Source organism: Glycine max, chromosome 6 (genome assembly GCF_000004515.6).
Source record: "Glycine max cultivar Williams 82 chromosome 6, Glycine_max_v4.0, whole genome shotgun sequence".
Lineage (NCBI taxonomy): Eukaryota > Viridiplantae > Streptophyta > Magnoliopsida > Fabales > Fabaceae > Glycine > Glycine max.
The window spans coordinates 2,971,805-2,993,865 of NC_038242.2; the positions used below are offsets into that span (position 1 = coordinate 2,971,805).

At 35.7% G+C, this 22,061-nt stretch overlaps 4 protein-coding genes across 8 annotated transcripts; 2 read left to right on the forward strand and 2 right to left on the reverse strand.

Moving 5' to 3' along the window:
• Window positions 1–534: 534 nt before the first annotated feature.
• On the forward strand, window positions 535–4,197 carry LOC100802286 (protein TIC 22, chloroplastic). The gene is made up of 8 exons (XM_003528222.3): window positions 535–1,073; window positions 1,149–1,211; window positions 1,604–1,678; window positions 1,945–1,992; window positions 2,276–2,335; window positions 2,459–2,530; window positions 3,592–3,627; window positions 3,712–4,197. Exons 1-8 carry the CDS (start codon window positions 735–737, stop codon window positions 3,799–3,801), a joined length of 783 nt encoding a protein of 260 aa, XP_003528270.1. The 5' UTR covers window positions 535–734; the 3' UTR covers window positions 3,802–4,197.
• A 5,111-nt stretch (window positions 4,198–9,308) lies between these two features.
• On the forward strand, window positions 9,309–14,761 carry LOC100786543 (protein WEAK CHLOROPLAST MOVEMENT UNDER BLUE LIGHT 1). Of its 5 annotated transcripts, XM_014777243.3 has the most exons (5): window positions 9,309–9,445; window positions 9,569–9,648; window positions 9,924–10,000; window positions 10,742–11,785; window positions 12,271–14,761. In XM_014777243.3, exons 4-5 carry the CDS (start codon window positions 10,781–10,783, stop codon window positions 14,125–14,127), a joined length of 2,862 nt encoding a protein of 953 aa, XP_014632729.1. In that variant the 5' UTR covers window positions 9,309–9,445; window positions 9,569–9,648; window positions 9,924–10,000; window positions 10,742–10,780; the 3' UTR covers window positions 14,128–14,761. The 5 variants fall into 5 exon arrangements, with proteins under 5 accessions (XP_014632729.1, XP_014632728.1, XP_014632727.1 ...); XM_014777242.3 differs by lacking the exon at window positions 9,924–10,000; XM_014777241.3 differs by lacking the exon at window positions 9,924–10,000 and having other exon boundaries at window positions 9,417–9,445; window positions 9,535–9,648.
• A 578-nt stretch (window positions 14,762–15,339) lies between these two features.
• LOC100804934 (photosystem I chlorophyll a/b-binding protein 5, chloroplastic) lies at window positions 15,340–17,364 on the reverse strand. The gene is made up of 6 exons (XM_003528224.4): window positions 16,851–17,364; window positions 16,630–16,762; window positions 16,264–16,376; window positions 16,063–16,167; window positions 15,756–15,844; window positions 15,340–15,663 (listed from the first exon to the last, which is right to left on the reverse strand). The coding sequence occupies exons 1-6, from the start codon at window positions 17,123–17,125 to the stop codon at window positions 15,521–15,523; spliced, it is 858 nt and encodes a 285-aa protein (XP_003528272.2). The 5' UTR covers window positions 17,126–17,364; the 3' UTR covers window positions 15,340–15,520.
• A 168-nt stretch (window positions 17,365–17,532) lies between these two features.
• LOC100807600 (protein CYPRO4) lies at window positions 17,533–20,619 on the reverse strand. Its single transcript, XM_003528226.5, has 2 exons — window positions 18,888–20,619; window positions 17,533–18,033 (listed from the first exon to the last, which is right to left on the reverse strand). The coding sequence occupies exons 1-2, from the start codon at window positions 20,517–20,519 to the stop codon at window positions 17,752–17,754; spliced, it is 1,914 nt and encodes a 637-aa protein (XP_003528274.1). The 5' UTR covers window positions 20,520–20,619; the 3' UTR covers window positions 17,533–17,751.
• Between the last annotated feature and the right edge of the window lie 1,442 nt (window positions 20,620–22,061).

A 22,061-nucleotide genomic window follows, 5' to 3' on the forward strand; every position in this document is an offset into this window, starting at 1 on the left:
TACTGAGGATTAAATTTAAAAAGAAATAAAAAGTTGGATAAAAAATACAATTAAGCCTTTTTAAAATAAGTTTAAATATACCACTCTATTATCACTTAAGTTACATGACTTTATGAATTCTGATTTTTGAATTAAAGTAATTGATAAATTAATTTTTTTAATTGTTTTTACTTTTAATTATTAATAACGTAACAGTGTTATATACTTTCAAGAAATCGAATGGTGTTTTATCTTGAAATTAAGCTTAGTAACATTTTCAATCTTATATAGTCTTGTCAAATAGATGAGTCCTACCAGGTACCGATGGGGTTTGAGACTATTTGAGGAAAAACATAATACAGTAACAACATTGATTTAAAAAAAAAAAACATTGAAGATGTTTTAATTTAAGACTTGTGTATTTTTATATTAAATAAAGTTAATTTTGATAACATCAATTTTAGATTAGTATAATTATGATAAAAGTATGACAGTGAGAGAAAATAATTTTAAAAATTAGCCAAACAGGTCCCTAGAGATTGGACTCCAAAAAATGGTCCGGATAATCCCTAGCGGCCTGGGCACAAGGACGATTAACGGTTAAATAGATTTGGGGCGAAACTGAAGACTGAACTCCGAAGTGTTATATTATAAAGTCATGGGCCAAAAGTGATTAACGGAATAATCCATAACTTGTATGTATGTAGTTAACGTGGAAGGATTGGGTGAAGACGAAGGGTTTGGCTTAGACTTAGATGGAGTCGCGTGGACACTCAAACCCGCTTCTGTCATTTTCCAGCTTCATCCATCAACACTGCGTCCGCTTAGGGTCCGACCTCGCGACTCGTTTGGATGACACGAAGCGAGCCCTAGCTCAATCTCATCATAATCTTGTCTTCCCCAAACACGCCCTCGCCCACGCCGCCACTGCTACCCTGGGCTCCCAGCACGTGGCTAAGTCCCTCGTCGGCACCTCCGTTTTCACCGTCAGCAATTCCAACAATGAGTTCGTTCTTATCTCCGACCCCGACGGTGCCAAGTCCATTGGATTGCTTTGCTTTCGCCAAGAGGACGCCGAAGCCTTTCTCGCTCAGGTTTCTCCGCTCAATCCTATTCCAATTTCATCCTCTCTTAATTGCATTATCCTAATTTGTTGTTCACTATTTTAGGTTCGATCACGGAGTAGAGAGCTTCGAAGCAAGGCTAGGGTTGTTCCAATTACTCTCGACCAGGTCCTTTTCATTTTCTTCACTCTCTCGCTGTAATGCTGCTTTTCTTAAAGGAAAATAAATTCGAATGTGGATTTCTTCAACGATACCTTGGCTTTAGTTAGTGCTCTTTGAGTTGATGCATATGTTGTTGTCAAATTATATATATTGATAACATTATCTGCTATACTCTCAACATATTTTGCCAATGGAACCTGTATTCCATACCTGTATCTATCAAATGCCTTTGGTTGTGCTTGGTTTCTATCATATTGAGAGTCATGTAGGAATTGGGTAATCTATAATGAGGGGAGGATGTGCTACTGACTGCAACTATATAGTAGATAGTGTCTTCAGCTTGTTAATTATGGTGTTTATCCTGTACCTTTTACGTATGACGAATTCTTGTGCTACAGGTATACATGTTGAAGGTTGAAGGCATTGCCTTCCGATTCTTACCTGATCCTGTTCAAATAAGGAATGCTTTGGAGGTTAGAATCTTACTGTATACTATATAGTTCTCACGTACAACATATCACTTTAAGCAGCACCATTATTGTTCATCAATTTAGTCCAGTAGCAATGACAATAATGAGAGAAAGAATCTTTGACTATATACATGATAGCTGCTGTGTGGGAATTAGTTCTGTGACATCAATTTAAAACTAAACTATATATAAACATGTAGCATATATGTTGGTTGATCCGCTGAGCTGTTAGATTGTGTTTAATTTAGTTTCCATTTCACTCTTGTCAGCTTAAACCAGTCAACAAGGGAGGTTTTGATGGAGTTCCTGTTTTTCAGGTATGTTTTCTTTTTTGCTTGTGGGTGGGAGTTACAAAATGTTATGAGCTCATCTTTTGGTTTATACATTTATAAAAAGGGAACTATTACTATCAGTACAAACTTAACTTCAGTTCATTTTTTTTACTGAACTAACTGTCAACTGATTAACTGCAGCTGATTTGTGGCATATGATGTATACATTTTTAGAGACTGGCTGATTTTAAGCTATATAACTATTTTAGTATTGCCTCATCTCTGTGGTGGATTGGTACTATTGACTAATGATCATATGTTCTTACAGTCGGAGCTTTTGGTTGTGAAGAAGAGGAATAAGCGTTACTGCCCTGTGTATTTCTCTAAGGTTTGTCTGACTCATTGATCTACTTGTTATTTCAATTACATTATTAAGACACCATAAGTCACGTGCATGTTGCTATAGAATATATTTATAAAGTATTTTATCATTTTCTGGTTAAATGGACAGGAGGATATTGAGCAGGAACTGTCCAAAGTTTCCAGGGCATCAAGAGGACCTGGTGTTTCTCAGCATATAGCGGTCTAGAATCTACCATCTCTTTCTCTTTATTTAATACTTTTGACAAATCAATGTATTTGTCAAAGCTGCATACTAGTTTCACAATTTTTCTAATCCCCAAAAGCAGTAGCATATTTTATTGAACCCTCAGATAGTTAATTTGTGTTGCATATGCTTTATGCAAGACTTATCTTGGATAAAAATAAACATTTAACTACCTGTATGATCAACATGAAAACTTACTGAACATTTGGTTGAATCATAGTGGTTTGTGTAGTATATCTTATTGATATTTGATAACCATGAGATAAATTTATTTTAAGGCAGTGATTAAGGTAAGAAATGCTTGTGCTATTTAAATTTTTCTTTGAACCAAACTATATGGCTGTGGAAACAATTATGCTAATGGAATAATTAGTTTTCGTTCTATAAATGATTTGCTTTTTGTTGATGTCTTTTTCAATTTTCATGGGAAACAAAGCATCTGTTCAATGGCAATGTGGAAATAGAAATCTAAGGGATTTTTTTATCAAAGAAAATATTTTTGTTCTCATTTTTTTGTTTTCACTAGTAACTATGAAAATGCTATGTTGTTTTTATTATATTCCCTGTTTGCAAAAATTTACTATAGGAAATGATGAAAGGTTAGGTGAAGATCAAAGATTTGTATTCACCGATTTTTGTATATATCTTTGAAAACAGTTGACCAAGTGAAAACAAAGTAACTATTGTAATTCTTAGTGAAAATAAGAAAAGAAAACAAAGAACATTTTTTCAAACCAAACAGAGACTTAAATTCTATCCATGTTCAATTAAGCTCACGTAACTCTTGTAATCTGTCTTCCATGAAAAAGGTTAGAGGAAAAGGGAGAAACTTTTTTTTTTAAAAAAAAAAAAAAAAAACTGGATGTAAATTTGTGTGTGGATTTGAGTAACCACATACAAGATATTCTGGTAGATATCTAGTGTGTTTATATAATAAAATAATTTGCATGCTAGAGTGGAATTGTTTTTGAAATTTATCATTTATTTTAAGTTTGTTTATGTTTCTCTCTTTTTCTAATTTTTTAATAAATTAACAGGTTGGTAGCTTGGAAGATGTACTGAGAAAAATGGAGGTAGTTAAGTCTGCTTACAGGTTCAGTAGCTTATAAGCTTGGCAGTAATTTGAATTCTGATATGTTCTCTCTCCCTTGATACAGATGAGTGAAAGGAATTCAGGATGGGAGGATTTGATTTTTATTCCACCAGGAAAAAGTCGCTCTCAACACATACAAGAACTTAATGAATGATTCCCAGGGTGCGAATTTAAGCTAACCATGATTTCATGTGGTTTTCTTGAGCAAATTGGATGTTACTGTTGTGACAATTTAGTCGGCTGGTGAGATGCTAGGACCTCTGTCTTCAAATAGTTGTGCTCTTCCTTCTGAGGCGAATACTGCACTAAGATTCTCAGTGGATATAAGGTAAATGTGTATGTGAGAGGACGTAAACGCTAACATACATTTCAATTAAGAGGTCGTTCCACCATTTGTTGAGCATGCTAAATACCAAATGTATGAGGGGTGTTCGTACTCATACATGTACAGATAATTTATTTGTTTTGGCAATAGCTGTAATCCTTTTCCTTGAATTCTACTTTTATTAGTTCAGGGAAGAGAATGATCTTCATTTACATTTGATACCCATACTGTTTTTGAAGATGAGAGATCTAGAAATTTTTGTTCTTTCTTTCGATGGAGATTAAGGAGGAGGTTATCACGATTCACAACCCTTTTTGGTGTTTGGAAAGACATAATGGAATTGATTCACCACCTGAAGTGAGTGATTTACCATAGTCCTACAACACATTGGTCTCACATATTGTCCCCTCTTTTACGTGGTATGTTAATCGTCCATGGATGTGGGGAAATAAATGTGATAGTTTATCAGCTTAATACATACTGTTTACCTAATAATGGATAGTAGTTTTTAAGATCTTATTAACCTCTAGTACAGTGTTCAATTTCTATTGATGAAAAGAAAATCTTATTTACCGTTCCCTAAAAAAAATTATTAATCATAATATGCGTTATGTACAAAATTTAATTGCAAATAGTTTTTGTTATTTTTTTCAAAGAACTTTTCCATTTCATCTCCATAGGGAGTGTAGGCGAAGAGAAGACAAACGAACGGATAGTAATATATACTTTGCAATCATTTTTAAGCCAGCGTTAGAAATGTTTTAATTTTAAAATTGTGACAAATATAAATTATGTGCATTAATGAAAAAAGTAAATGATTAAGAAATTAAAATCGGAAAAAATATATCAAAAAATGGTACTAATATATGTCTACCATGATTTGTAATGTATTTTCAATAAAAACATTTATTTATTTATTTTTTAATCTGTACCCTAAAGTAATATGAAAAAAAAATGTTATGCAAAAATGTTTCATACAAACAGTTTTTTCCTGACGTTTCATAAAAGCCTTTATTTCCATCAAGTTATGTTTCACACAAACGAACAAACAAACAATAAATTAACATGTTAGTTCTATTTGTGTTGTTTGCCATTTGTTATCTTTATGAAAGCTTTTTCCTTGACAGTGGAAGCAGGAGGACACTCAAAATTATTAGTACAAGCATATTGATGATTTGAATCGTGGTTCAACAACTTATACCAACCAGGCAAACACCTCGCTTTTGCATGCGATGTGAAATAACCACTGTATCAGATTTAGATTTAGATTTACATGGCTCCAAGCTTAACCTGCCTTCGTTCCCATTGATGTTTTTTTTTTTTGGTTCAAGCTCGCATTGATTTTTAAGAAACCTCAATCGTAGCATACAAACAAAATTAGTTAACAGATTTCAATAAAGTTTCACATCCGGCAATATTTATTTTTTCTTTTTATTGTACCATGTCATTATCATCTTATCTCAAATTTTCTCTTTTATTTCTGTATCTTTTTCTTTATTGTATAAAAATCTGTACAATTTAAATTTTCTGTTAACTTTACATAATTTTTAATTAATAAATAAATTGTACTACACTTTTTTTTCGAAAATGTGTTTGATTTAAACATAAAAAAATATCAATTTTTAAATCAAAATAAAATATAAAATTTCTCTAATTATTTTTCTTCTTTCATCAGCAAGCAAACACAGCCTTCGAGTGTACTGCAAGTAAGAAACTTGAGATTTGTACTTACAGGAATCGAGGAGGTGTACGACTTGTCTAAGACTGAAAAAAGCGTGAGAAAAAAAGTAGAATAAAACGCGAAGCGTACGCGACGGTGGCTGCAAACTTGGGAAGCGTAAGTTTGCGGCACAAAGCCTCCTCCAAACAGGTACCAAACGCGACCTTATCATCCTCATAGACAAGTCCATCTCCGTTCCCCTATCCGAAGCGGGTTGGAAGATCAGAAACCCGAAAGCTGAGAAAGGAAGCTACAACGAATAGAAGTAGAGCAAGTTCATCGGCGAGGGTGAAGATGGAAGCCATGGCACTGCAAAGCAGAGGATGTACGCGCATGGGAGGAGGGGCTGCAGAGATTGTGTAGGTTATCGAAACGGCGTCGGAGTGAGTTGAACTGGCAGAGGAGGAAAGCCAGGAAGATGAGGTTGCCCGATGGACATTGGAAAATCAATATCACTGAGCCCAGACGATTTGGCTCTCTCTTGATGGATTAGATTATTATTAGTACATACTGTAACAACCATCCTATATAATCTAGGATGCTACTTCAGTTTAAGACCACAAAAGTTCTTAAAACGAATCAGATAAATTTATCTAACTCTGACAAACATTAAGGATTTTATTTTATCAGTAAACATATATATAAGGATTTTAACTTTTGATCCTTATGACCTGAGACTCCCAACTATCATAGCTCAAATTACCTTTGTAGAAAATGTGTTAATTGAGTGTTCTAAGTATGTGCTCTTAAAAAATATATATAGAGAGAGAGAGACCGATAAAGTTTAAATGAATTTTATGTTGTAAATTGAATTTACAAAAGTAATTTTCTCTTCTTTTTTTAAAAAACTGACTTTCTAGGCAAAACTCAGCTTATAAACAAATCTAAGTGAAACCTAAACCAGAAAATTAAATAAGAAGCTTTTTTTTGTGATAAAAAATAGAAGTTTTTTCAGTTTTAGGGTTTGAAAATTAGATGTATTTGATTTCTTCTCTTGCTTGGTATTTGATTGGAACAAGTTCTTGCACCACAAAAATTTTGCTATTGACTGATTTAGGCTGTTAGCTTTCTTCTATGTTAATTGCTGCGGCGTGGGCCGGGTGCTTAAATTCTAAACTTGTTGATAGATCATAAAATGGTGCTAAAATTATTTGAGGAAAAACTTGTTATTGTTGTGAGTGTTAGTTGGACCGTGTTCTGTATTTGGTGAACTTTCAAATATTTAATTAATTGTCTGGAAGGAATGGGCTAGGTGTGAACTGCTGCAAGCTAGGCATTTCACATTAGAGAAATCCAATGCGAAGGCCCTGTACCTGTGCTGGTGTAAATGAGGGAACAGAGTACAGACTAACGGAATAACTTTAAAAAAATAACATTTTTTATTATTTCAAAATTAAGAGAAAAGTAATTTAAAACCATGTATAAAACCAATTTTGCTGCTGGAAAAAAATAGCTTTGATGGAGATATGATTTAGATAATATATCGTTAGAAAACAATTCGTAATATAAAAATTTGTTATGTTTGTAAAATGAAAGAAAGTCCCTGATATAAAAGAAGATGATTTTAAAAAAATCAAAGTATTAAGTTAAATAAATTAAAATGACAATGGAAAATAAATAATAAAAGCAAATTAAAGCAATGGCCTTGCACCACCAAAAAAAAAAGAAGGTAAAAGCAATGCTCCTAGTTTTTATTTTTTTGGTTTGAAAGAAGAAGGAAAAGTTGACTATCTATGCACCAAAATGTATGACGACTCCTAATTTGGCGGAACCGGTGCACTTTGAAAATGTTAAGGATTTATGCAAGCATAGCACATGTGACTTGTGATCCTAATATTGGATTGATCATTAAGCAACAAAATAGTCCTTATTTTAGTTTTGTTCTTGTTTGAAGATATAAAAATTGAATATATATATATATATATATATATATATATATATATATATATATATATATATATATAAATCTGTTGTTCTCTTTGTAAAATAAAAACCCCTAATATAAATTATAAAAGATGAAAACTATTTTAAAATAAATTAAAGTATGAAGTTAAATGAATTAAAATGAAAAATTATAAACAATTCAAAAAAAAAGATAAAAGACAATAAATTGTGAAATATTCCCCGAACCGATTTTTTTCCGCCCTTCTTTTTTTTTTTTTGTATTTAGTTGAAAAAGCCATCACATACTTCTTTAACCCCACCTGACAATGATTCTCCAGCAAAAGCCGAAGTTTACGCAGAAATTAAACCCAACTTTAGTGTCAAAGGAACCTTGGACTTGGCACGATTGGGTTGGTAGGCCATAAAACCAAAAGAATAAATTAAACCTTGGCCCCCAAACTTTAATTTACACCATACTTCTAAGAAAATTAATCAGTACAGCAATTCAGAATATTCTTCCCCCTCAAATTGAACTCGATTATTTTCATTAAATGAATTTCGATACAGTATTTTATTTCTGAATGTCAATATTTTAATTGAGTTAAATTTCTAAATGATATAATTAATTTAAAACGAACTTTGAAAATAAATTATCTTAAACTTAGTTATCGTAGTAAATAAAATAACGGTTTTATTGAACCTAAATTTACAACAACCATAAAATGATCGAGAATCATTTCTTTTCCTCGTTTCACACCTTATTTAGCTTGTTTCCCGTTGAAGACGTCATCTGTCGAAACTTCAAAAACATAGTACCGTCACCATTAAAGACGGCATTATTGAGTTGGAAGTTTGTTTCAAATTTCAATAGAATTAATTTAAAACGATAAGCATATAGTTAAAATATAAACTCAACTCGTGGCTAGCTTGTGCAATGAATGAGCTAATAAAAAATAGCCATCACGTTATCTGGCAATTACTACTTGATATGGGCCCCACCCCATTCTACAACACCCAACGGATGAGAACGTGTTGATGTCTTTTTGGGCGTCGAAATCAACCAAGTCCATTCGTTCGTAGACTGCGTTACATGCCATTAGACTCAATAGTCAATTGCTAAAGAAAACTCATTAATTCATTTTTATTAATGATCAGCGCTGCATTTACACGCTTCCTCATGCCGGGACTGAATTTATTGGATAACTTGTCACCTTTGAAATCACGTTTCACTTCTTTAATAAAATACTACTACTACCAGGTAGTATTTCTTTTCTTTTTCACACGTCATCGTGGACAATACTCTTTATGAATTATCTTGGGATAATAATAAGCAAAGAAAGGGAAGTTGCTATGCAACACCAAGGTAAAACAGAAAACCAAAACCAGAAAAAAGAATTGATTAAAAAAAGAGAGAGAGAGAAAAATAGAATCTGGACCACCGACCAAGAAAAGGTATACAAGGTGGGTAAGCCAGTAGTGGAAAACTTTTGTGTCGCAATTGAACTCGTTTCTAAACAAAATTAACAGTTGTGTACTACTTTTGAGTTAACTACAAAATATTATTAATATACAATTTACCCGCATCAATTACAAGTTGCGTAAATATAAAATGAATTTTCCGTTATGAAAAGGATTGTGGTGGCGTAGCGGCGAGTGCTTCATAAAAGACGTAGATAGCGGCGTGGCAGTAAATAATGATACTAATAGTTATTTGTAGCGAAGAGAATAATACAAATAAAATGTAATGTGATAATAGCATAGATTCATTAATTACAAGGGAAGGAAATACGAAAACGAATAGAATATATATTTGATATGAGAGAGAGAGAAGAAAAGGAGGGTAGAGATGGATCTAATCTGTGCGATGAGGTAGGGTCCACTACTGTGTATCTTTCTCCGTATTTTTCTGTGTTCTAATTTTAGCTGCAATATTTTTCCACCTCCATTTATTTTTGCAGAACCTAATTTTAATTTCGTCCTCAAATTTTCCAGTCACAATTAGTATCTGCCTCCATCCATCGCTCGCCCCTTTGAATTTTCCACTTATTCTTATTATTCCGAATCCTAATCGGGTATGTTCTTTCTTTCTTCCTCTTCCTCTTTCTACTCCATAATCAGGAATCTTGTTTCTTCGTATAATTTATCCCTCTGTTTTGTTCTATTTGTTTGTGATCACATCATATAGCATGCAAGTGTTTGTGAGTATCTAGAGCGGGATATAACATGTTTTCCAAACGATTACACAATTATAGGGAGGGAAACAGAGCGTTTGAATATCAATTGCCTTTGCCAACTAAGATTAATTGACTTTTCCATATGCTTTTGGTTTTTGTTCTTCTTTCATCAGATTTTTCTTCATTCATGTATTTTCCCTGCAACCAACCGCATTGTATCCTTAACGATTGAAGTCTTTGCTTTCAAAAGGTTAGCCACAAGAGATGCTGCAATGTACAGGGTTTTTTTTTTATTTCTATTTTTTTGGTGATAAATAAGGGGAAAAGTTTATCTGGCTTCCAAATTAGAGATATGAAGTATTTATTTTCTGTTGTAATTATTATTTAAATTTCTTTCTTTCTTTCTTTTGCCTATTCGTTCTGTCTTATTGTTTTTGTCATTGTAAATTACGTTTTGATAGGAACATGTATGAAGAGGGAAGACATGTGAGCTTTCATGTGTTAATGTTATATTTATATGATTAATTTTTTCGTTGATCAATCATCAAGAGCTACAGGCTATAGGTGTGGTTGGAACTAGAAATAAAAGGAGATCTTTATATCTGTCAAAAGTACGGATAAATTTTAGGATGCTCTGTTTCATACCATTTAGACTTGATATATATTCCATTTCGGTTCATTTATTGGTTGTTTGTGAAATGAGAATTATCCATAAAGAATTCTCAATTTGTCTTGTGAACAACTGAAAACTTGGGAAACAGCTTTTCTTGATCCAGCCAATTGGGAAAGGAAAGTAACTAAATGGTATATATAGAATTCAACTCTCAATTTGTGGCTTGTTCTAGTGTAGCAATCCCACTCAAAATTGAAACTTATGCATGGTGATTTTTAATTTCCAATTCAATTATATTTTTTGAAAAGCTTTTATAGGCTGTAATTCTCTTGTTTTGCTTTTATTTTCCACTGATTGGTTTTCCTTATTATTATTTAGAGGTTAGACTCATTTTGGCGCTCCTGACTGCTCCTTACAATGGAGGATGTTGAAGACAAGATACCCCCTGTCTCCTCTTCAAAAATTGCTGAAGAGACACCACTGGTAGAACATGTTGGAGACAAGCTACCATCTGAATCTTCTCCAAAAATTGCAGAAGAGACACCCCTGGCAGAACATGTTGGAGACAAGCTTCCATCTGAAGCTTCTCCAAAAATTGCTGAAGAGACACCACTGGCAGAACATGTTGGAGACAAGCTACCATCGGAATTCTCTTCAGAAATTGTTGAAGAGACACTACTGGCAGAACATGTTGGAGACAACCAACCATCTGCATCCTCTTTAAAAATTGATGAAGAGACACCACTGGCTGAACATGTGATAGACAACTCCGAATCCTCTTCTAAAACTGCTGAGGAGTTGCCACTGGTAGAACATGTTATCGACAAACTACCCTCTGAATCCACTACAAAAATTGCTGGAGACATGCCACTGGCAGACCCCCCTGAAGAAAATACTGAAGTGATAAACCCACATGGCGACCAATCTTCCACTGAAGCTCCAACAATTCCACTTAGTAATGGAAAAATGGAGCCTGGTACTCATTTGCCAGTGGACGAGTTCTCTGAATTAGCAGTGTTGCCAAATGCTTCTGTTGATCAAACTTTAATACAAGATGCTGCAGTTGATGTCACAGAAAAAAGCCAGCAGGTAACTTCAGCTGAAGATTCTGAACCAGGTGCTATAGAAAATGTCTCTGACATGCATGAATCGCAGGATGATGTTTCTAATATCACTGCTGACAGTGATGTTGATAATGAGATTAGACTCTCAGCTTCTTCTTCCGAAACAAAAGATTTGCAAAGTGATCACAATGAACTTACAATGGCTATGGGAACAGTTGGCTCACTCCCACGTGCCAAGCTGTTTGATGCAAAAAGAGGCCATATTGATACCACAGCTCCTTTTGAATCTGTCAAGGAAGCTGTTTCCAAGTTTGGAGGAATTGTGGATTGGAAGGCTCATAGGATCCACACTGTGGAGGTATATATGTCTTGCATTTTTTTGTATGGCCATTATTTTCAATTTATCTTCCTCACGCTTATTATGTTACTCTTCTTAAATTTATCTTTTTTGTCTGTATGTCTTAAAATTTCAAATTATGTTACTCTTATTGCTTTTCAAGGAAATAATTCTTTTGACTGTTCTGGTTGCTTCTCAAAGTTAAACCAATATCCATTAAAGATAGGCAAGGGGTAAATGCTGTAATGGGTGGGAAAAGATGAAAGCAATAGTTTCAGTATCATTTTGACTAGCAGTGGCAAAGTTGGTAGTTAAGGTTGCCCACTAATGATGGAAGGTTAACCAGGTTGCTTTCGTGTTAATGTAAAATTATCTGTCAACACAAGTTACATTACATTACTAATCATTGCTAATGGGGCATGCACACATGTAGTAGAAACGTGGAAGTTTTATTTGCCAAAGCCAGATATACTGCAGCTAACATTAGTTTTTCCCTGGATATACAGAGGCGCACCCTTGTAGAACAAGAACTTGAAAAGGCACAGGAGGATATCCCAGAGTACAAAAAACAAGCAGAGGCTGCTGAGCAGGAAAAAGGTCAAGTACTAAAGGAGTTAGACAGCACAAAGAGACTAATAGAAGAATTAAAACTTAACCTAGAGAGAGCACAAACAGAAGAGCGTCAAGCAAGACAGGACTCAGAACTTGCAAAGCTCAGAGTGGAAGAGATGGAGCAGGGTATTGCAGACGAATCAAGTGTTGCAGCCAAGGCCCAACTTGAGGTTGCCAAAGCCAGATATACAGCCGCTGTTTCAGATTTAATAGCTGTGAAAGAGGAGCTAGCAGCATTGCACAAAGAATACGCTTCCTTAGTGACTGATAGAGATGTAGCTATTAAGAAAGCTGAAGAGGCTGTTGCTGCATCAAAGGAAGTAGAGAAGTCTGTGGAAGATTTAACTGTTGAACTAATTGCTGCAAAAGAGTCATTGGAGACTACACACGCTGCACATTTGGAAGCAGAGGAACAAAGAATAGGAACAGTCATGGCAAGAGATCAAGATTCTCTCAATTGGGAGAAGGAACTTAAACAGGCAGAAGAAGAGCTCCAGAGACTCAACCAGCAAATTTCATCTGCGAAGGAACTCAAATCTAAACTGGAAACAGCCTCTGCTTTGCTGATTGATTTGAAAGCTGAATTAACTGCTTATATGGAATCAAAGTTAAAGCAAGAAGGAGGCCCAGAAGAATCAGAGAAAAAGACACACACTGACATACAAGAAGCAGTTGCATCAGCCAGAAAGGAACTTGAGGAAGTAAATCTTAACATCGAGAAAGCAACTGCTGAGGTTACTATCTTGAAGGTAGCTGCTACATCATTAAAATCGGAACTTGAACAAGAAAAATCAACTCTTGCCTCCATTAGGCAAAGAGAGGGAATGGCCTCCATTGCGGTTGCATCTCTGGAAGCTGAATTGGAAAAGACCAGATCAGAAATAGCTTTGGTTCAGATGAAGGAGAAAGAAGCTAAAGAGAAAATGACCGAGCTTCCCAAGAAACTACAACTAACAGCTGAAGAGACTAATGAAGCCAACTTGCTTGCTCAGGCAGCTCGTGAAGAGCTACAGAAAGTAAAGGCAGAGGCAGAGCAAGCCAAGGCTGGGGTAAGTACCTTCCAAAGTAGATTACTTGCAGCTCAAAAGGAGATAGAGGCTGCAAAGGCTTCTGAAAATTTGGCAATAGCAGCAATTAAAGCATTGCAAGAGAGTGAATCAACTAGAAGCAAGAATCAAGTGGACCCGTCCAATGGGGTAACACTTTCTTTGGAAGAGTACTATGAGCTTAGCAAACGAGCACATGAGGCAGAAGAGCGAGCCAATATGAGGGTTGCAGCTGCTAATTCTGAAATTGATAAAGCTAAGGAGTCTGAATTGAAAGCCTTTGAAAAGTTAGACGAAGTGAATAGAGAGATAGCTGCTAGAAGGGAATCTTTGAAATTGGCAATGGAAAAGGCTGAGAAGGCAAAGGAAGGTAAATTAGGTGTGGAACAAGAATTGAGAAACTGGAGAGCTGAAAGTGAACAACGAAGAAAGGCCAGCGAGTCTGGCCAAGGAGTGGTAAACCAGGGTAAAAGCCCTAGGGGTAGTTTTGAGGGGAATCAGGGTGTAAATAATTTTGACCGCACTAGTGATGCAGGTAATCCTGCTCATTTCATGACAAGTCCAAAGGCCAATGTGCAAGCAGACAATGATGAAGGTGGATCATCCCCAGAATCAAAACATGGAAAAAAGAAGAAGAAGTCAATTTTCCCTAGGGTTTTGATGTTCTTTGCTAGAAGAAAGACACATTCAACCAAATCAGGGTAATCCCAAATTATACTGCAGTTATCTTGGCTCTCGTCCTTTTTGGAAATCTCTCAGTGACTTGAAATGCGGACTATTCAATTGCACTGACCTGTAAATGTTGGCAATTGCTGTGTGTATGCTTTGATTGTATTCTCTCTCACTGAAGGGTTGGTATATGGTCGCCTGCACAGTGTTTTACTTGGACATAAAAATAAGTTCATCTTTTGTGGGAAAAGAGAAAATTAGATGATTCTGTATTGTGTATAGCTTCTGATATATTGAACCTCGGCTTTTGTAAAGAATTTGTTTGAGATTTGGCCAATGAAAGAAAAGTTTTCCGAGTCTGAGATTTGATGCACTTTCCGAGTCTGAAACACCTCATCAAATTGAACAGGAAGAAGCTTCTAAATGACTCCAAACCAAAAGGTGAGATTAGTGTGAATCTTCTGATGCTTTGGTTCTGATTACTCGCCAAATCTTGAGTCATTAAGGATTTAGCTCCACTTTTCTGTGCTAGTTACACTTAACATCTCTAGGCTCCTATACCCAGACTTAATTTTTAGTGAGCTGTCAGTGATAGATTTTTTTTTTTTGTCTGTTCGCGACTTTGCATTTTCTTTCTTATTCAAAATTAAATGTTAATATTTTTAATCAATGACCCAATTATCTCCTTGGATGAACTTACTTAACAAATACTGCGTTATTTATAAGAATGATATCCTGATGATTAGGGAAAAACTGTTAAGTAGAATGATTTCATGTAGAAGTTGAGATAACTGCTGTCGCTTAAACCTGAACCATTCCCTATATCCTTAGATTCATCCATATATTTTAATAGGAAGTATAGAAAGAATTGGAGATTCGTGCAACATGCATTCGCACAATGTGTCAGTGATTGAGGCTGGCAAGAATACGCCCGTCTATTCTGGTTAAATTATTTCACTCCTGAGGAACGAAGCTTTAAGGGTAAATGATCCTTTTGTTCGACTTACATAGATGTATTTTATTTAAATTCTTATATTAATTAATCACGCATCAAACTAATTTAGTTGATATCCTATCGACAATTAAGTATCTTAATGTAGCAAAATAATTAGTTGAATAAGTTTGATGTTTAGTTGATCAATATACATGAACTAAAATGGAAAACTTCAATGTTGTTCATTATGTTTTTTTCTATTAAAAAAAAAATAATTTGCTTTGAAATAAAAAACATTTTAGTGATCACAGTCATTTCCCCAAAGCTTAAACAAATAATTAAATCAATTGAAAATGTAATAGAATGTGCTTCAAGACCCTTACATCTAAACTTGATCCTTGACCACAGTATGATCGAGGTGGAAAAATAAAAAGTAATTTCATTTTATGGATAAGCTCAAGCCCAAGCCACATATTCATACAGTACTTTCTAGAACTAAGAGCTAGAATTGGCAAGGGTCTGAATAATTGTTTTATGCCATGGATTGGAAAGATGCTCCACAAGATTATCAATTGGTCCAACATGAGTCACTGAAGCTTGTACAAAGATGCCAAGCATTGCCACCATTGCGAGTCGCCCTGAAAATAGAAGGATTTACAACTAAGGAAACGAGCTTTTGGAGAATTATACATTTATTGATAAATATCAAAGAACTGAGAAAAAAAGATACCATTCTTAATCTCTTTAAGCTTCCAGTCATGAGCGTTATTAATATCTTTAGCTAGGCCAAGAGGATTTAGCAGAGGACCCCCAGGGTACCTGTTTGAAACAAAAGCATACATCTCAATGTCTAAATGCAAGTATAGTAAAATCAAAATGCCCCGTGACAATTAATCCGCTGTTGAGGAGAATGCATACCCTATGTTTACCAATTCATGCTCGATATAATAGTCAAAGAACACGAAGAATCAGATTCAAAACTGAAGGAGAAAGATAAGAGAGAAATATATATTTTTGTTATTGGAAAATGTAAATACCCTGGCTCTAAGCCTTTCAGTGAAGCTTCCAATCCAAAGAAGGACCCCTCTTTAGCTTGAGATCCAGGACTAACAAAATCCATATACCTTTTAGTTTCCACAAACCTGTGCAAGTAAAAGTGATGAAGTCATACGTACAGGCCACTGAATTCTCGAGGATAATGAAATTATGAAAGCCCCAGTTCAAGACAAAAGTTCTACCCCATCAGAACTAGTTGAACAAGGAAGAGTGTCTTTGTATTGGCAAAGTCGTATTTTACCGCACCAGCTTCAAACCAAACCGGTATCTTACTAATTCCTGTGACGCGAAGTAGCTGCATAGATTTTACCAAGAAGTTCAGGCAAGGACTTCAATAGTAAAAAAAAAAAAAAAAGCAGCTTAACTTATGAAGCTTGATTACTGTTATCAATGGTGGAAAGCCAAAATTCCACCATATAAACATGTTATGGCGATGGTAGCACCCCCATTTAACAATGGTCTTGATTGATTTCTATCAATTTATTAAGAATACTTTTCTACAATCAATCTTTATTATTATATGCACATGTGCAAGTTGTGTTACTCACATCTGTCACTAGAATTCCGAAGACCCCAAGCATTGCAAAGCGACAATGAACCAGCTCTGCCTGCACATACCACCTTAAGCTTGCCGGATCCTCTGCAAGTCCAAGTGGGTCGAACCCAAAATCTCCAGCAAGACTGAAAAGCATACTGTTTATGTCAAAAACTTGAAAAGAGACAGTAGCAATAGCAGAACAAGATGCCCAAGAGAAGTGTACAGCCTCACGTTCCATCAAGATGAGGTGGGGGATCAAGTCCTGGGAGCCATGTAGGTCGCTGTTGCGCCCCAACACAAGTTTGCCTATAACGTGGAGTGGCAGCAGCACCATCCCCAAGCCACGATAATCTTCCAGCTGGTGAACCTCTATCCAAGCTCTTGTTGTTGAATAAAGAGCCGGGCTGAATGGAGAAGCTTCTTCCTATTGCTACGGCCATTGTTTTCTGATTATCTGCTCCTATTCCCGTGCTCAAATTTGCCTCTTTCACCACAACCACATGCATACATATTATTGGTTTAAAGGTAAAAGAAATGCATGGGCCCACTTATCCATTGAGTGTTGGATAACAAACGTTTGCTTCTAAGGCTCCATGATGATAACATAACAATTTCTTCCAACCTAGAGAGGTAAACATTTTCGAGGCCACTCTATAAATCATAAATTATTCTTTTTCAAAGTTCTTAAAGGAAATTAGATGTTACTTCAGCATCTTCCATAAGAACAAAGAGACCAAACATTGACAATTCGTACTGTCTGGGCTCCCTTTAGTTTCTTCAAACATTTTCGATTCATTTAGTATTTTAAAAGCCAAAACGCCCAAATCAATAGTGGAGGCTGAGCGCCTCTCCCACCACAGGGATTTCTAAGTAAGAGAAGAAAAAAGAAATTCAGATAAAATTGATACAATTCTTGGACCAACTAATAATATCTTTAGATAACTGAACATGCTGGTACAATGAGACAACCATCACTGATTTCCCTGTGTCATAAAATGCTTAATTAATATCTGAAATGATATTAATATCAACTACACCTTAAAATATTCTACATACAACTGAAATTTAAATGAAACATATGAAATGATATTAATGAAGATAAAAGAGCAACAAATAGTTCACTGGCTGTGTATCATCGCTTGCTGGATATGCTGAATGAGCTAACTTTCATTGGGGTAGCTATGACCAATGGAGCCTCAGGAGAATCAGTGACTGCAAACTTGTCATGCATAAATCGGCTCTCAACAATGGAATCATCCCTAAGGACTATCTTGTAGCAGAAGCAGCTCTTTAGACCCTGTTGGTTACGGTAGCACTCATGAGAACCATCCTTGACTTGTTGGAAGTTCCATATCACACTGAACTTCCCCACGGTGGCTACTATATGTCGCTCCTGTTTCCCATTCTCTGTCACCTAAGACACCAATAAAACTTGGAATTATAAAAATATATTTCCTTATGATTAAAATATGAAAGACACAGTAAAAACCAAGATATGTCATTTCTCAGCAGACGTGGGACAGGAACAGACACAATCTAGCTTCAGGGAAAAGAATAATCCTTACCTGAGAAGAGTAACTATATATAGCCAATCAAAGCTCAAAAGCTTAAACATTATTAAAATAATAATGAAGTCTATATTCAAGTTCGTGCTATTATCTGGAACCTTTGATTGGTTGTGCTTATTGGCACCATGCTCATCCATGAATTGCCAAAGGGAAAAACACCACGCAAACTTACTGTAATCCCCGTGCTTTCAGCAACAGTAAACATGACATTCACTTGAAAACCAACAAACATTTAACATGCTCAGTGTTATTATGAATTTGTAATCTCAACACTGGATACACTCTAAATAGAAGTAAAAAGCTCAGATAGGATTGAATTTATACAATAATTTTCTAAAAAAATAAATAATAATGTTTGAGTTATACATTAGCTTCTAATATGTTTGAGTTATTTGCAATTTACAATACAAGGATATGTTTCCTTATACACTCAAAACACATATACACACTCCTAAAGCTAATGTATTATCAATTATCAAAACCGCACACACTAATAAATTTTGACTCAAAACACACTTTGCAATAAAGGATTCAATTGAAAGGAACTACAAAATAATAATGATAATGATTAAATACCATGACAAATCACAGGCAACAGAGGACATCAATATCATGAGAAACAAAAATAATTTGCAAGATAAGAGCAGAAACAAAAATAAGCAAAACCGCCAAGTAAGCAGAGAATTCAATTCACACTTACCCACGAAAACTGAGCATTGCGGAACTTATTATTCGCTCCAGCCAAATGTGAATCAAGAGGGTTGAGCTTGAGCAACCTGGGAGCAGCAATCCTATTCCCCATCCGACCAGAAAAACCAGTCTTTGTTGTTCCATTTTTGTCAGTAAAGAGGGTACAGATAAGAATCAAGTAGGAATCAGTAGTACCCACAATCCACTTTCCATCAAAGGTTACATCCACATGAGTAACCGGCGAACCAAGGCCAGGAAAAGCCGTCTTCGCCTGCCTCATCGTGTTCACCGAATACAGCCTTATCTTCCCATCCAAAGACCCCACAACAATGGACCCATCACCAGTAGTAGCAAAGCACTGGAAGTTAGTCCCCCTCGAAAACTGATGCCCTTGTGCCCAATTCAACACGGGGGCATTGGAATCATCCAAGTTCTGAACCATCCCATTACGATCCCTCATATCCCACCTACAAAGCCTGTTATCATCCAACCCTAGAAAAGTTGACCCAGAAGGATCCAATTGAGCCCCTTTACTATCATTTGTAATATCCCTCATTGTAATCTCAGTCCCATCCTTCCCAAACATCCATTCACTCACAACCTTCCCAGTCTCAATATCAAGCTGATGAAGCCCAGTGGAGTGAAGCTTCCCTCCACCCATTGGACTCATCAGAAGCATGTTGGTCTCAGCCCTCATCAGAAGTGTCTTCTTAGGGGTACAATAGGAAGAACCACCACCCCCTTTTTGATACCCATCACTGAAATTCACAAAAGCACCCTTCCCATGAATCCCATGTGCGAAATTCTTCACAACCTGAATCCCATTATCACTCACCAAGAAACTGTTGTCCAAAGCACCCAAAGCAAGGCTCTGAATTCCACCGTTGGAAGCTTCTTCGAACTCTTCTTTTAGGTCTTGGTTTGACCTAACCAGTGTGGGGCTTTTGGTGAAGGCTTCCTCTGCGTCCTCCCACATGGAATCATCGGCGGTTTCGGGTTTTGCCCACGCCGCGAAATCCTTGCCGTAGATTTTGAGTTTGTTGGCCTCCGTGGCCTCGACGCCGTGCGTGTTCTCGAAGAGACACTTCTGGAAGGAATCGATGAAGTCGATCTGGTCTTGGTCGCTGAAGAACTTCATCGCCCAGACGCCACGCACCACGAAGTCCACGCGCCGCTGCTCGGGGAAGCTCTTCAGGCCCATCTCCGGGCCCACCTTGGATCGGATTTTGGAACCAACTTTTAAAACCCAGAAAGGCTTTTCGTTTGATTCGTCGTAGTCGTCATTGTCGTTGTCGTTGTCGGAGTCGTCGTTGTTGTCGATTTCTTCGTCGGTATCGGCGTCGGAGTGGGTTTTCACGAAAGAATAAGATGTGAGTTTATCAGAAGTTACCCATTTGGCTTTGGGGGTGTTGCCGCCAATGTGGACGTAGAGCTTGACGGCGTTATTGACGGCGGGGGCGGAGGAGGAGGAAGAGTATTTAAGTTTTAGGGCCTTCAGCTTGGCCTCCACGTCATCGAGGGATGACGGCGTTGACGGTTTCCGTTCGGCGCTTCCTTCGGTGGCGTCTTCGAAGGTTTCATACTCCTCTTGTTCGGAGTCGGAAGATTCCAAGAGATCTTCGCGACTGTGATTGGCTCCCATTGAATTGAGATTGGGAAATGGAAGTTGGAGAAGAAGATGAATGCGTAACAGAGCGCCAATTTCGAAATTCGAAAACGGTGTGTGTTTTCTTTAGGCCTTAGGGCACTAGGGCTAGGGTTTTTAAAAGCCCAACGGATACAAACACGTGTGATAATGACTACGTTAATTAAAATTTTAGCTTCATTAAATTGAAGACACATTAACATGTCTCTAATTATCTCGCTAATATTTAGTAACACTTATTATTGTTTTCATTTTTTTATTTCTAATCAATTTATATCACACGTTATATTTCTTTCTTTTTATTTTTTAGCTCAACTAAAATTTGGTTATTATTCTCATTTTCCTTTTTAGTTTTATACAAAGTTTAAAAATTTAACATTACAGTAAAATCATAAATTTAATTGTAGACACGATATCTAACACCTCATGCAATAAGTTAATACATATATAGTATAATTTATAAATATATATATATACACTTAACTTGTTATATTAATTCTCACCTAAATTATCTTTATCTTCATTCTTAATCTCCATCAAATATAGAAAATAGTTTTGTCTAAGTTGGGAATGAATTTCGTTGTCTTGTTCCCCACCACCTTTACAATTTAAAGTTTGTAATTTTTTGCTTGTTTTTGTCACATCTATAGTTACAATTAACTTTGTGGCTCATAAATGTTGGTAAACAAAAATCTACACTCATTCATTAAGGTACTCGTTAGTTTAACTTATGGAGATCAAACAAGAGGTAAGAATAGGGCAATATGACTAAAGAGAGAGGCAAATCCTCACGACTCTCTTAGGTTCACTTCACTTTATTCATTGTTAATAATTAATCGGTGAAAGAGAAAACAAAAGTGAAAAAAGAGATTGTTGCACAACTAGGATTTTTATCCAAGGTTGTAAATTTTAGATTGAATAGGCTAGGTACTGAATAGTGAACAATGCAGAAGAAAAACAAGAGAAATAAATGAAGATCGCATTAGCAATATGAGCAAACAATTTTACATTTAAAATGAACAAGAGAGAATAATGGACAATAGAATGTGAAAAATGAAGAAATAAACATGAAACAATAAGATATTAGAAACACAAGAACGTGCACTATGGTGATATATGCTTTATATGAAATAAAGAAAAGAAATACAAGGTTACACTAAATGTGTGCTTATTGGACTTATAAAATTAGTTTTGTTGGTTTGTGAAGGATAAAACAAAGTGAATGAAGACATTTTTGCACAACTAGGGTTTCATATAGTGTTGCAAAACTCAAACCAAATCGATCAAGAACTAGATGATGATCGATAAGGTCAAGCTATCAAATTGGATATGCTCATAGATCAGTATTAACATCATTAAATTGGATAAGAATCATAGTGAACCAACCTAACTCGGAGCATCAATAGGGTAAAACATAACAAAAAATGAAAAGAAAACACAAGAAAAAGAAACAAGAAAGAAGAAAAAGAAATGAAGATCGCTAGAGCAATAGTACCAAACAATCTGCATCTAAAAGGAACGCGTGAAAAAAAATAATAA